Source organism: Meleagris gallopavo, chromosome Z, assembly GCF_905368555.1.
Source record: "Meleagris gallopavo chromosome Z, MGAL_WU_HG_1.1, whole genome shotgun sequence".
Lineage (NCBI taxonomy): Eukaryota > Metazoa > Chordata > Aves > Galliformes > Phasianidae > Meleagris > Meleagris gallopavo.
Genome location: NC_139435.1, coordinates 69,726,681 through 69,741,790, shown reverse-complemented (window position 1 = coordinate 69,741,790; position 15,110 = coordinate 69,726,681). Strand labels below are relative to the sequence as shown.

The following is a 15,110-nucleotide window of genomic DNA, read 5'->3' as shown; positions in this document are numbered from 1 at the left end:
AATTAGTAGAGGTGAATGATGTGGCTGCTTTCAGTAGTAGTAGGCTGTGATGAAGATCTCTTCCAGTCATCCACTAAGGGCTGGGTGGGTGACTTCTAGTGGCCATTCCCAAGTGGCCACAATGCCATCACCATCACTCCCCAGTGTGAACAGTTGCACCTGGCTGCATGTCACTATCATTAAATGTGTTAGCCCAATAAGTGTTTGCATTGTCATTGAAAACCAGAAACTCCAGTAAAATAGTGTTTATTGCTTTCTGCAAGCTTTACTTACATTGTGAACAGGGCTAAGAAGTGAATGAGGACAAAACTGTAAAACAGGAAAGATTTGCTTTAGAAGAGATTTGTATAGATGGAGTAATATTTAATTCTTACTGATCACATTCAAGGAATCAAAACTGTCCTGGTCACAGAACAGAAAATACTTTATAATCAAAACCTAGAACCTTGTCAGACTTGATATTTTCAGATATCAATGATTTGTTTTTAACATGTTTTTAAGTCCTGAGATACTTTCTAAATTTGGCATTATTTTTGTTTCTGCCAGTCTTCTCCTGAGACCTTAGACTGCTTACTCAGTATTTTTTTCTCTTGGCCTGTAATTCTCTGACAAATCAAAAAGCAGAAACTCCATGTCTAAGCTTGTGATTACACATAAAAAAGGAATCACGGATGGTCAAGAAAAAAAGCTTCTTTTCTTTTTCACTTTCTATATATTAAAATTCATTTTTAAGCTCTATTTTGCATATTAATCTATTTAGTATTTTCAGTAGTATTTTGATTTTCAGTTGAGGATCATAAAAGCACTTTGGAGGTAGAAATTCACATTACCTGCTGTATAACACATGAGACAGATAGGCTGGAAATAATTCAGCCAAAAGGGAGGATTTTGCTCAGTAGCAGAAGGGACTTGATAGAGGAGGATTCAGAAATACTCCATCTATTTTTGACAGACGAGTACAGAAAGCAGGTTTGGGGCACCCAATGATGAATAACAAGCACGTGACCCTGGTGCCTTCTCCTCCTCCTTCTGTCTCAAGTCACTTGTGTGCACCCCCACTCTCAAATACAAGAATCTGATACTTTTTGACATTTCCCAGCACCTTTGTGACCTCCGGGTTGTCAATACGAGGTAGGAAGGTCATGCTCCTTCTCTGCAGTTTGAATTACAGTTGCAGGTCAATATGAAGTGGTTCAAGCACAAGAGACATGTATTTCACTGTCGTGTTTGTGACTGAATAATAAATCATAGGCAAGATCTTATAGTGCTCTACTACTCCCTGAAGGGAGCTGGGGATTGGCCTCCTCTCCCGGGCCACTAGTGGTTGGATGAGAAGGAATGGCCTCAAGCTGTGCTAGGGGAGATTGAGATTGGATATTAGAAAAAATTTCTTCTCCAAAAGAGTGGTTAGGCACTGGAACTGGTTGAGTTACAATCCCTGGAGGTGTTCAAGAAACATGCAGATGTTGTACTAATGGATATGGTTTAGTGGGGAAGTACTGGTGGTAGGTGGACAGTTGGACTGGAAGATCTTGGAAGTCTTTTCCAACTTCAGTGATTCTATGACACTATGATTTTCCCCATTCTCTCTTATTCTATCTAGCAGCTAAGGCTTTAACTATGCATCAGAAACAACTTTGAGAGTGTGTCAGAACAGTTCTGAGTGATTAGTTACCAGGTAAACACAAGAGCTATGTGGTATTGAGCTAACATGGTCATACGTGCAAAAGATGCAACTTCACATGAAAATACAATCTCCTACAGAAAACTGGAACCCACAAGAGTAACTGAGTATACACCACAGGTAGCTGATCAATGAATTCTCAGATTTATTCACAAACCACAACAGTTTGAAGGAGAGATCAGGATAGTTGCCCAATTGCATACCTGAAAATAATGGTGTGCAAGCTTGATCTTCTGCATACGCCCTGCAGGAGAGAAAGTTCACAGGCAGCCAGGGCCCTTGTCCAGGCTTTTGTGCCATTGATTTTAATGCAGGCAATGACCTTGAAAAAACTTTAAGGGCACAGAATATGAAAAAAAAAATGTATTTTTAAAATTTCTTCCTCTAGAAACACCTACACAAAGATATAAATAACATTTTTAATATCAAGAGGTCTTAAGTGAGTTTTCTTTCCTCTCACAGCGTTCTATTTAATAACACCATACAAATGCAAGATTGTTGTTCTCTTCCTAATATTGAAAGTGTGTTTTTGCTTTTCCTCTTTGGATTTTTTTTAGTGTGTTAATTACAGTAAATTAGAATAATTAGAATGAAATTACATGAACCCTGCAATTCCCTATGGCCTTTGTACTGCTTTTTTAGAATGATAATGAATATATATCATCAATATATTCTTACTACCTTCTTCCTGCTTTCTTAATACTTTCCAATTCCTACTTCTGTTCCAGATAGAAGTCTGTGTGTTCAGTACTAGAACAATATCATGTAATATTTTAGCAGAGCAAAGAAAATTAATTAAACTTTTGGTAAACTGCTTTGCAAGACAAAATCTAGTGATGGGCAATTTCTTAATAATGGGTACCTATGCTATCATAAAACAAATAGGCTTCTGTAAAACTTCTCATGCTTACTTAAATGTACAACTTCATACTTGCAGAATAATACAGTACAATAAAATAAAACAAAATGGAGCGTGCTCAAAGTATAATGACCATATAAAAGAATGACACCTCTAACAGGAGCTGATCTTGTTCCACTTCAATTTAGGACTTGTTTTTAAATTAAAAGCATATGTACAACACAACACCATCTGTAATAGTTCTTTTATAGGTTCATCACTGGATCACTATTGTAGCTGAATGCCCTCCAGCATTAGGGAACGTGACTAAAAATCTGTTGCCCAAGATTAATTTTCTCTCTCAACTTCTTCTGAAGGAGAATAATTGTGTTTATAGAACTGTTATGTTTGTACGGGTTCCTCCCTTGGAGTCTCTGTTCATATACATATTTTTCTACATGTTCGTTTTACTAGACTTGTGTTGGTAATATGCAGTTTCCTACTGGAGCAGAACATGGAAGGTCATCTGCTGCTATTTATAGATGTTGTTGAAAGAAATACTTTACTTGTTGGCTTGGTTTTTATCCCTGACAAGGGAAGCTCCTTCATGGGGAAAGGTCCTCCAGCATCATAATATGATCATTTTCATGCCCAAGAGGAAAATAACTGCTGTAAAAAAAAGGTGGAAGAGGACAGTAATCATAGAATCAGAGAATTATCAAGGTTGGAAAAGACCCACAAGATCACCCAGTCCAACCATCAATAGCCCCTTATAATGGAGTAAAGGAGAAAGAAATACATGAAGATGTTTTTCTCCCCAGTGCAGCCCAGAAGACAATCTACTTAGGTGATGTGCCCTGAAAGTTAAAGACAGTGTATGTTCCAAGGAAATCTCAAAGGAGTCACTGACTCCAAAGTTCCTTAGTCCTCTGCTTTGATCACAGTGAAGATAAATAGGACGTTGCTCTGCAATTTAGTTACAGTCTTGTGAGAAGAGTTGGGAAAATGAAAAGGAATGAAATGAAAAAAAAAATTAATATATAAATGAAGAATATGAAAGTTTTCTTTTCCATGCATTCTCAAGAGCAAAATACCCAGAAGATAGCCAGATGTAATCTGTGACAGTGTGTTTAAATCTAATTGCATAACATGGTGTCATGGTTTCATGATTTTTCATTATCGGTGTTCCACATCATAACATCATGCAATGCACTGGGGGTTTGACTGCTGATGCTCAAGTTCCGGGTGCCTGTCCAGAGGAGAAGAGCAGCTACGTTTCCCCAGGGGGCTTTGCGGTCAGCGAGGAGATATAACTCCCAGCAAGGTCACCTGATGCTCTCTTCTTTGCCTGCGCTGCTTCGCTTGCGCTTCTCTGCCTGCGCTTCTCTGCCTGCGCTTCTCGCCAGCGCTTCTCTGCCTGCGCTTCTCATCTCAGCGTTGTGGTAAGGCCGATCCACCATCAATTTCACATTCTCTCTCCTTATAAAATTCTGTTGATACCATATTTAGTAAATTACTTTGTTTTACCTCAGATTGTTGCCACTGTTTTCAATTATTTCGGGGTCCCTTATTTTCTTTTTTTCCGGGGGCGCGGATCCGCGGATCCCTCCACCCTTCTAGTCACGGAACCGGGCCGAACCAGCCCGTAAACCGTTGACATTCTTGGTGGAGAATGCGGGCAACAGTTGCTTTTTAGCTTTTTGAACAAATCTCTCTCTCCGCTCTCAGACAGCTTCATTGGGAAAGTTTATCTGTTTCACCAGTACTGTCTGAAAGCGTGACCTTGAAAAGTCCAGGCGGACGGCCAATACTCTAGGATATTTGTAAACTTTGAGCCTTGCTATCTTGTTTCTGTAAAAGAAAAAAAAAAAAAAAAGAGAAAAAATGCTTTCTCTACTAAAACTGCCTTTTAAGGGGCTGCATGCCACTGTCTCTTCTTTCTTAATGCTAAAAACATACTGGGCCTTAATTAAGTTCACCACTTTGCTCTATGGAGCAATAGGTATATATAGCCAATTGAAAACATGGATGGAAATAACTATGTGGCATCTGCATATTATGTGGCATACCATTCCAGAGGGAGCTGCTAATTTTACAGGGTTGGGGATTTTTAAGCAGGTTTCCAGCCTCTCCTTTGAATTCTTTATGCGGATTTTCAATGCTCACCTGATCACGTTATTAATCTCCGTGAATGTACTGCTCACCATTTCACTTATTATTAGTATTTATTATATTTTGAGGAAGTCTGCCCCAAAACCAGTAAATACTGAGTGGCAGGGAATGTGGAGAGGCCTGGGTGAGACTTTAGAGAGATGGAAATCTTCGGTGTATGGAACTTTACTCCAGAACACCTGAAAGACCCTGAAAATTTAAACAGATATTTGAGACAGGAATGTCGCGGCTCGGGAAGATCTGAGGAGGCCCAAATTATTTGGGGCCTGGCTAATGCTTACCGGGCCTTATTCAATACTATCCTGGAGAGGGAGAGAGTTTGTGAAATTGAAAAGGAGAGTCTCAGGGAAACAGTGCAAAATGAGCGAGAGAGTATCCTGGTCGAGAGAAACAGCCTCCAATCTGAGAGAGATGCCCTCCGAATTGAGAGAGACTCCCTGCAATCCAAACTCAACAGTCTTCAATCTCAACAAGACACCCTCCAATCTGAGCTAGATACTCTCATAATCGAACGAGACAGGCTCCGAGCTGAACTGGAGGATGAGAGCATTGGAACTGACCAACCTGATCAACTACAGGAAGCACCACAATTGATGTCACTTGCCCCTGTAAGAGGACGGAAAATGAAACGAATCTCGACTCAGTTAGAAGAGAAGAAAGAAGAGGAGAGAGGTCCAGAGGAGTGGCTCCAAGATCCACAAGAAGCACCCCTAAGTCCAGGGGAGGGGCCCTCAGTAAGACCACGGTCACCGGCGCCAATGAGGGCAACAAGAAGTCCCGAAAGAGTAAGAGGTGAGCAAGATATCGTTACTATTGTTGATCGATCTCTGAAAATGAATGAAATTCGAAGTCTGAGAAAAGACTTTTCACGTCACCCAAATGAGCCTATTGCCACTTGGTTACTTCGATGTTGGGACAATGGGGCCAACAGTGTGTGGCTGGATAGTAGAGAAGCTCGCCAACTGGGTGGCATTGCTAGGGACTCAGCCATTGACAGAGGTATTAGTACATGCCAGAACCAGGCCTTTACCCTCTGGAAGCGGATGTTGTTAGCTGTAAAAAAAAGATACCCCTTCAAAGATGATCTGATGCCTGAGAAAAAGAAATGGGCTGATATGGAAGAAGGCATCTGTTATTTAAGAGAATATGCTGTGGTGGAAATGCTACATAGCCCCGATTTCATTCCTGACGAGCCAGACCAAGAGCATGATCCCGAGAGAGTCAGGTGTACACCAAACATGTGGCGTACATTCACAAAGACCGCACCAGAAAGGTACGCCAGCACATTTGCAGCAATGTATGGCAGAGGGGAAAGAAGACCCCTTATAAGTGAATTGGTTAATAAACTTCAAGACTTTGAGTTACATTTAAGCCCTCTGCGAGCTTGTGTTTCAGCCATTACAAAGGTAGCTGAAAAGCTGGACAGAATGGAGAACAAACAAGAAGATATAATAGACAAACTATCAACCGTGCCTGAAGCTGATAAATCCATGGAGGTAACGGATACATCAAATGGGGACCAGAATCCCCAAAACAGCGTATTGGAGGGGCTGATCAACTTGATTTCCTCCCAGCCGGTGGCATCTAATGTCTCAGCTATCAAAAGAAGACGTTCTCCTGCTCGAGCAAGTGACAACAGTAAGACCACATCACGTTTTGCCTTGTGGCATTACCTACGTGACCATGGAGAAGATATGAAGGAGTGGCATAAACAACCTACTCCTGTACTTCAAGCACGGGTAAGAGAGTTACAAGACAAATCAACCACCAAGGTGAACTTCTCTAAAAAGGTGATTGCTCCAGTTGCTGCAGACAATGAAGGTAACAAATAGAGGGGCCCTGCCCCCAGCCAGGGGGGGAAAGGGATAATAGAGTTTATTGGACTGTGTGGATTAGATGGCCTGGCACATCAGAATCACGAAAATATAAGGCCCTGGTGGATACTGGTGCACAGTGCACTCTAATGCCCTCGAGTCACCAAGGGACAAAATCAATTTATATTCATGGGGTGACTGGAGGTTCCCAAGAGCTGACTATGTTGGAGGCTGAAATCAGCCTCACTGGTAAAGACTGGCAAAAGCACCCTATTGTGACTGGCCCAGGGGCTCCATGCATACTTGGTATTGATTACCTCAGAAGGGGATATTTTAAGGATCCCAAAGGGTATCGATGGGCCTTTGGAATAGCTGCTGTAGACACAGAAGGTGTTAAGCAGTTGTCTATTTTGCCTGGCCTGTCAGAAGATCCATCTGCCGTGGGGTTGCTACGAGTGAAAGAGCAACAAGTACCGATTGCTACAAAAACGGTGCACAGACGGCAGTACCGCACCAACAGGGATTCCTTGCTCCCCATTCAGAAGCTGATTCACCAACTAGAGAATCAGGGAGTGATTAGCAAGACTCACTCACCTTTTAACAGCCCCATATGGCCAGTGCGTAAAGCCAGTGGAGAATGGAGGCTGACGGTGGACTACCGTGGCCTGAATGAAGTCACACCCCCATTGAGTGCTGCTGTGCCAGATATGTTAGAACTCCAATATGAATTGGAGTCAAAGGCAGCCAAATGGTACGCCACCATTGATATTGCTAACGCCTTTTTCTCCATTCCTTTGACCAAAGAATCTAGGCCACAGTTTGCTTTCACCTGGAGGGGCATTCAGTATACCTGGAATCGTTTGCCCCAGGGGTGGAAACATAGCCCAACCATTTGCCATGGGTTGATCCAAGCTGCACTGGAACAGGGAGGTGCTCCTGAGCACTTACAATATATTGATGACATCATCGTGTGGGGCAACACAGCAAAGGAAGTTTTTGAGAAAGGAGAGCAAATAATCCAGATCCTTCTGCGTGCTGGTTTCGCTATTAAGCGAAGCAAAGTGAAAGGGCCTGCCCAGGAAATTCAGTTCCTAGGTATAAAGTGGCAAGATGGCCGTCGTCACATCCCAACAGATGTGATCAACAAAATCAGTGCCATGTCTCCACCCACTAATAAGAAAGAGACACAATCGTTCCTGGGTGTAGTGGGTTTTTGGAGAATGCATGTTCCAAACTACAGCCTCATTGTAAGCCCCCTTTATCAGGTGACACGGAAGAAGAATGATTTTATGTGGGGTCCTGAGCAGCAGCAGGCTTTTGAGCAGATTAAACAAGAGATAGCCCGTGCCGTGGCCCTGGGGCCAGTACGGATGGAACAGGATGTGAAGAACATCCTCTACACTGCTGCTGGAGAGAAAGGTCCCACTTGGAGTTTGTGGCAAAGAGCCTCAGGAGAGACCCGAGGCCGACCCCTGGGATTCTGGAGTCGGGCGTACAGAGGGTCTGAAGAGTGCTACACTCCAACTGAGAAGGAGATCTTAGCCGCGTATGAGGGGGTTCGGGCTGCTTCCGAAGTAATCGGTACAGAAACACAGCTCCTTCTGGCACCTCGACTGCCAGTGCTGAACTGGATGTTCAAGGGAAAGGGTCCCTCCACCCATCATGCTACTGATGCCACTTGGAGTAAGTGGATTGCGCTGACTACGCAGCGAGCGCGGATGGGGAATCTCAACCGTCCAGGAATCCTAGAGGTGATCATGGACTGGCCTGAAGGCAAAAAGTTTGGAACACCGCCAGCAGAAGAGATATCACGTGCTAAAGAGGCCCCACCATATAATGAACTACCCGAAAATGAGAAGACATATGCCCTATTCACAGATGGATCGTGTTGTATTGTGGGGAAACACCGCAGATGGAAAGCCGCTGTGTGGAGCCCCACACGACAAGTTGCAGAGGCCACTGAAGGAAAAGGAGAATCGAGCCAATTTGCAGAGGTAAAGGCTGTCCAACTGGCCTTGGATGTTGCTGAACGGGAGAGGTGGCCAATGCTTTATGTTTACACTGACTCGTGGATGGTGGCAAATGCTCTATGGGGATGGTTACAGCAGTGGGAGCAAAACAACTGGCAAAGAAAGGGTAAACCTATTTGGGCTGCTGACCTGTGGAAAGATATTGCTGCCCGAATAAAGAATATGGTTATAAAGGTGCGTCACGTAGATGCCCATGTGCCCAAGAGTAGGGCTACTGAAGAGCAGCAAAATAACCATCAGGTAGACAGAGCTGCCAGAATTGAGGTGGCCCAAATAGATCTGGACTGGCAGAACAAGGGTGAATTATTTCTAGCCCGATCGGCCCATGAGACCTCAGGCCATCAAGGGAGAGATGCGACATATAAGTGGGCTAGAGACCGAGGGGTGGATTTAACTATGGATGCTATTGCGCAAATCATTCACGACTGTGACACGTGTGCCACAATTAAACAAGCCAAGAGAATGAAACCTCTCTGGGAGGAAGGGCGATGGCAAAAGTACAAATATGGGGAGGCATGGCAGGTTGATTATATCACCTTGCCACGATCTCGTAATGGTAAGCGTTATGTGCTCACCATGGTGGAGGCAACAACTGGGTGGCTTGAAACCTATGCAGTACCCCACGCTACCGCCCGAAATACCATACTAGGTCTTGAGACACAAGTCCTGTGGCGACATGGTACCCCAGAAAGAATTGAGTCAGATAATGGGACTCATTTTAAAAATTCTCTTGTAGATACCTGGGCTAAAGGTCATGGTATTGAGTGGATTTACCATATTCCCTACCATGCACCAGCCTCAGGTAAGATTGAACGATACAATGGGTTGTTAAAAACTATGCTGAAAGCAATGGGAAGCGGTACATTTAAGCACTGGGAGAAGCATTTGGCAGAAGCCACCTGGTTAGTCAATACCAGAGGATCTATCAATCGTGGTGGTCCAACCCAGTCCAGCTCCCTACACACCGTAGAGGGAGATAAAGTCCCTGTTGTACATGTAAAGAATATGTTGGGAAAGGCAGTTTGGGTTATTCCAGCCTCTGAGAAGGACAAACCTCTTCGTGGAACTGTTTTTGCCCAGGGACCTGGGTCCACTTGGTGGGTGATGCAGGAAAACGGGGATGTTCAATGTGTACCGCAAGGGAACTTGATGTTGAGGGAGTGCAGTCAGTAATTCCTAGTGCGTGTGTTTATATTTTGTTTGTATATATTAAGCATGATGTAGTGATGTGGAATAAGGGGTGGAATGTCATGGTTTCATGATTTTTCATTATCGGTGTTCCACATCATAACATCATGCAATGCACTGGGGGTTTGACTGCTGATGCTCAAGTTCCGGGTGCCTGTCCAGAGGAGAAGAGCAGCTACGTTTCCCCAGGGGGCTTTGCGGTCAGCGAGGAGATATAACTCCCGGCAAGGTCACCTGATGCTCTCTTCTCTGCCTGCGCTTCTCTGCCTGCGCTTCTCTGCCTGCGCTTCTCTGCCTGCGCTTCTCTGCCTGCGCTTCTCTGCCTGCGCTTCTCTGCCTGCGCTTCTCTGCCTGCGCTTCTCTGCCTGCGCTTCTCTGCCTGCGCTTCTCATCTCAGTGTTGTGGTAAGGCCGATCCACCATCAATTTCACATTCTCTCTCCTTATAAAATTCTGTTGATACCATATTTAGTAAATTACTTTGTTTTACCTCAGATTGTTGCCACTGTTTTCAATTATTTCGGAGTCCCTTATTTTCTTTTTTTCCGGGGGCGCGGATCCGCGGATCCCTCCGCCCTTCTAGTCACGGAACCGGGCCGAACCAGCCCGTAAACCGTTGACACATGGTTAATACCTGGAAATTCCGCTTGTACAGGGGCACGTCCTGGCCGCCTGTACCACATTTCCTTCGATTTTGCTGTCAACTAAATTGTAGGTGGGTTCCAAAATGATACTATCAAGTGACAATGAGAACATACATGAAAAAAATGTGCAAGAAATCAGTAGGTCATGTACCTATTACTGGAGGGACTACTGAGCCTCCCATCTCCAACCATCTCCCCCAAGGTGCAAGTAGGCCACACCACCTGGATCCTACCTGCACCTTCCAAGGCCATTTCATTCTATGGGTGCCAGGATCTAAGTTCTCAGGGGCAGGGAGCAGAAGATAATTCCTTTGAAGAATAAACCTGTCAGTAGATGGCTGACCTTAGGAAAAAGTCCTGAATCACTGTTTTTACTTACTAGGACTGGTGCAATCCTTTTAGATATCAGGTCTCACAAAGTTTCATACAGTCTCTTTGTCCACCCCTGCAGGGACTGGGAGTTTGTCTTCAGGGCAGCCTTAAGGATACCATTATAACGTTCGATGAGGCCTGCCCCAGTTGGATTATATGGCAGGTGGAATCGCCATTCGATATTATTTTCTTCTGCCCAACGTTGTATCAGTGCACCAGTAAAATGAGTTCCTTGGTCGCTCTCGATGACTTGAGGTGTCCTGTAGGCAGACATCAGTTTTGTGAGTGCCTTGATGGTATATGCCTGGTTTGCTTTCGGTACTGGATAAGCCTGCAGTAGCCCACTTGCAGTGTCAACACAGGTCAGGGCATATCTCGCCCCCTCAGACCGAGGAAGGGGTCTGATGTAATCAACCTGCCATCTCTTGAGAGGATTATGTCCTTTAGCAAGATGGGCTGTTGTTTCGGGCAGCGGTCTCAGTCTCATCTTTGAGCAAGTGTTGCAATCCCGGCATGCCTGGGTGATGTCAGGTAGCTGTACGGGCAGTCCCCATGCTTTAGCAGCTGCCCACGTTGTCTTTTGTCCTGCATGCTGTAGCTTCTGATGTAACCAACGGGCGATGTTCTCAGATGGTGAATTCCCAATCCATCGAACTCGGGCCAGCGTGTTGGCTTCATCATTTCCCAGTGACTGTAGGGGCTGATGACCAGAAACACGGTAGACATGTACAGTCCTGTGTTTGACTGTATTCCATATGTCTAACCACATGTCCTTGCCCCAAATCGGCCGGGCATGGATAGTCTATTCTTGGGTGGCCCACTGTGCGATCCACAAAGTGAGCCCTCGGTACACAGCCCAACTATCCGTACAGATGTTCAGGATACCATCACCGGGTTCTTTAGTTATAACCATCCACACGGCTCGCAGTTCTGCCCATTGGCTGAAGGTGGGTCAGATCTTTTATCCACCCCTGAATTGGCAGAGTGGTCTTGACTATAACTTCAGCCGTTTGAGTTATTGGCTCTACTGCCTGCAGTGCTGAATAGGCAGCCAATAACTGTTTTTCAATCATACTGTATCTCTCTTCTGCTCCATGCCAAACCTGAGACCAGAAACCAATGGGGGTCCAAACAGAACTCTGGCGTTGCCACAGGCCCCAACCAAAGCCATCTTGAGTGATGTGAACATCCAACTCGGCTGGGAAGGTAGGATCAAATATACCCAATGCCTGGGCTTGTTTAACTGCCAGTTTCACCTGTTGAAAAGCATCCTGTTCTGTTTTCCCCCAATCCCAAAGCTGCCCCTTTTTTGTGAGTCTATACAGTGGCCTTAGCAGCTGCGCTAGGTGAGGTATAAAAGAACGCCAATAACCTAATACACCTAGAAACTCTTGCAGCTGCTTCGATGTTGTAGGGACTGGGAATGCCTGAACCTTATCTATGACAGCACTGGGCAGTACTTTGGTCTTTCCTGACCAAACCACCCCCAGGAATTTTACAGACAGGCCCGGACCTTGCACCTTTTGGAGATTTATAGCCCATCCCCTCTGCTGTAAATAGGCAGTTAATGAATCTGCCGCCTGTCCTACCGCCTCCAGTGAGTTGGATGTCAGCAGGAGATCATCAATATAGTGATACAAGTTACATGATCCGTTTTTTTCCAGTCAGCCAGGTCACGCGCCACTAGATTATGACAATATGTTGGTGAATGCACGTACCCTTGTGGCAGGACCTGAAAGGTCCACTGCTTGCCTTCCCATGTGAATGCAAATTGATCTTGCGATTCTTCAGTAATTGGGATACTGAAGAATGCATTTGCTAAACCTAGGACACAATGATAGGTTTTTATCTCCCTACTCAATGTGTCCATTAGGGAAGCAATATTGGGTACGGCTGCATGAATAGGCAGTGACCTTATTTAATTCTCTGTAATCTACTGTCATTCTCCATGTGCCATCCAACTTTCACACTGGCCACATGGGGGAATTATATGGGCTGTGGGCAGGTCTTATAATGCCCACTTTTTCTAATTCCTGCACCGTTTTTGATATTTCGTCCTGCCCACCTGGGAGTCTGTACTGTCTCACATTAGTAATCCGGCACGGTTTTGGCAGGCAAATTGGCCCACGTTTCACATGGCCTCCTAATATTACCTGCACTGCCCGGATACTAATACATCTCTGTCGGAGTCTGAACTCTCCCACGGTTGTCTGGAGAGCCAGACCACATAGAATATCTATGCCCAAGATGTATTCCTAGACTGGGGCAATAGATACCTTATACTCCCAGGGTGGGAGATGCCCAACCCCCCATTTTAACCATGTTTGGGTGACAGGAATAGTTTGTTCCCCAAAACCACTAATCATAACTCCATGAAATTTGTTTTGATCTCCGTAAATGATTGATGTTTCTGCTCCAGCGTCCACTAATGCCATAAATCTCTGAATATTTTTTTGGGACCAATAAATCGTTAATTCGACATAGGGCCTCCAGTCCTGTCTGGAGGCCCTAGGGCAACTAACATCCCCCGTCACGCCATGAACTATGCTAGGGCCAATTCTTTTGCTTCCAATGGCTCAGGCATCGTGGCCCGAGACACTTGAGGCGGCTTTTTTTTTTTTTCCTATTAGGAACAATGAAGTCTTCTAGGTTCCATGTTATTGTTGGTATCCTCTCTATAATTCTTACCCTTGGTTTCTTAGAGTAGTTTTGAAATTTTTGATTGTCCTTTAGCTGTCTCCAAAGCTGGAGAAGGACATGGTTAGGCTGGCAGTCAATCTTAGCAAATTGGACCCCAGCTCGAATTAGGTTATTAAACATTCGTTTTCGGGAAACCGTTATGGGTCCCAATCGAGGAGCTCGAATAGCCGGCGTCTCGGTTTTAGTCACCGGCAGGACCTCAGCTTCTTCTAACATCCGAATGTTGCGCCTAGTCTGTAGGCGTTCTGTCTCCCCCAGATCAGCTACTATCTGAGCAACCTGCTGAACTACGGCTTCCGAGGTCACCAGAGGATTTAATATTGAATCCCATATAGGTGGGAAGGGGCCTGTTGTAAAATTAAATCTTGCATGCCCGCCGAGAACTTGATCATATCCGGGCTATCATATGAGTCTTCATATATTGCTTCTCTCATGCCTAACTCGCAAATGTAATTTTGAAGGTCCTCCATGGAGGACCATAGTCCTATGTTTAAGGGAATATCTGTTTTATTTGGCCAGACCATCCGGCATGCTGCCATTAACCAATCTATTATTGAGTGGTTCTCATTGGTATACTGGACGGCAGCGTATAGTCTTTGCCTGACAGCAGGATGTAATGTTATGGTGGCCAGCTTTGCCATTTCCAGCCCATTAACTATAACACTTTCTGCTCCTGAATCCCATAACCTGAGCAGCCATGCAGGTATACTGTCTCTCGGCCTCTGCCAAAATCGCTGCACCAGGTCCATTAATTCAGTAGGAGTGTACGGTCTGGCTGTCACATGCAAATGTGTTCCGGCAGGGGGCCATTGATCAGGGGGCACCCCTGCTGGTCTATCTTGGACCTTTTTTGTTTTTTGAGTTATAATAGGATGGAGTTCCAGGGGATCCGCCATAACTGGAACCTCTAGGTCTGACTTGGAACTCCTGCTTTCCTCTTGAACCAGGTCCGCTACTTCAGAGGTGTGACTATCATCTACTGAAATACTACGGACCTGACCTAGAGACTGTAAAGTTGTTTTTTTCCCTGTCAATACAAAGTTCTTGCTCCAATTTGTCAATCCAAGCTTTTAGTAGCTGATTTTCATTTTCTAAGTTATCTAATCTTGTCTCTGCTTGATTTAAAGCATTCAACAGCAGCCATGCCACTGTGGATGCAGCTAATTGCCTTTCTTTTGTAGTTAAGACATCTTTGCCCAGTCCCTGAAAGTATTCTGTTAAGCGTACTGGGGAAATATTCTCCAAAGCACACAGGAGACCCCATTTCTCAATTATAGTTGCCAGTTGATAATAAGGAGATCCCAGAAACCCTGGGATCTGCCCGGGGATCATTTTGTCAAGGGGAATGGTGTTCTCCCCCTTGACCCATTTATAGAAACTCCGTAAGAGAGACATGATGTAAAGTGGATTTGGCCTGCCTGGCTCTCCAATTGTTTAATCAATGGACATACAGATGGTGTGTATGTATATATATATATATATATATATATCCAGGAGCTTGGCTAATATAATTTATATTGGAGAAAATGAGAGAAAGTCACTCACCCTGTCTTGGGCTCACAAGATGAACTCCTGATGGAGCAGATCTCCAGACAGATCCTTCCCCACTGGCAGTCAGCTCTTAAATGGGTCTAGGAGAGGTGGAGCCAGGCACCACCCCTTCCTGCAG

The 15,110-nt window shown here is 44.8% G+C and overlaps 1 protein-coding gene across 1 annotated transcript; it reads right to left on the bottom strand.

Moving 5' to 3' along the window:
- Positions 1-13,755: 13,755 nt before the first annotated feature.
- On the bottom strand, positions 13,756-14,876 carry LOC146542364 (uncharacterized). Its single transcript, XM_085214105.1, is given in 2 exon segments — positions 13,756-14,479; positions 14,481-14,876. Coding segments are annotated over 2 exon segments (1,080 nt in total). The 5' UTR covers positions 14,837-14,876.
- Positions 14,877-15,110: the final 234 nt, after the last annotated feature.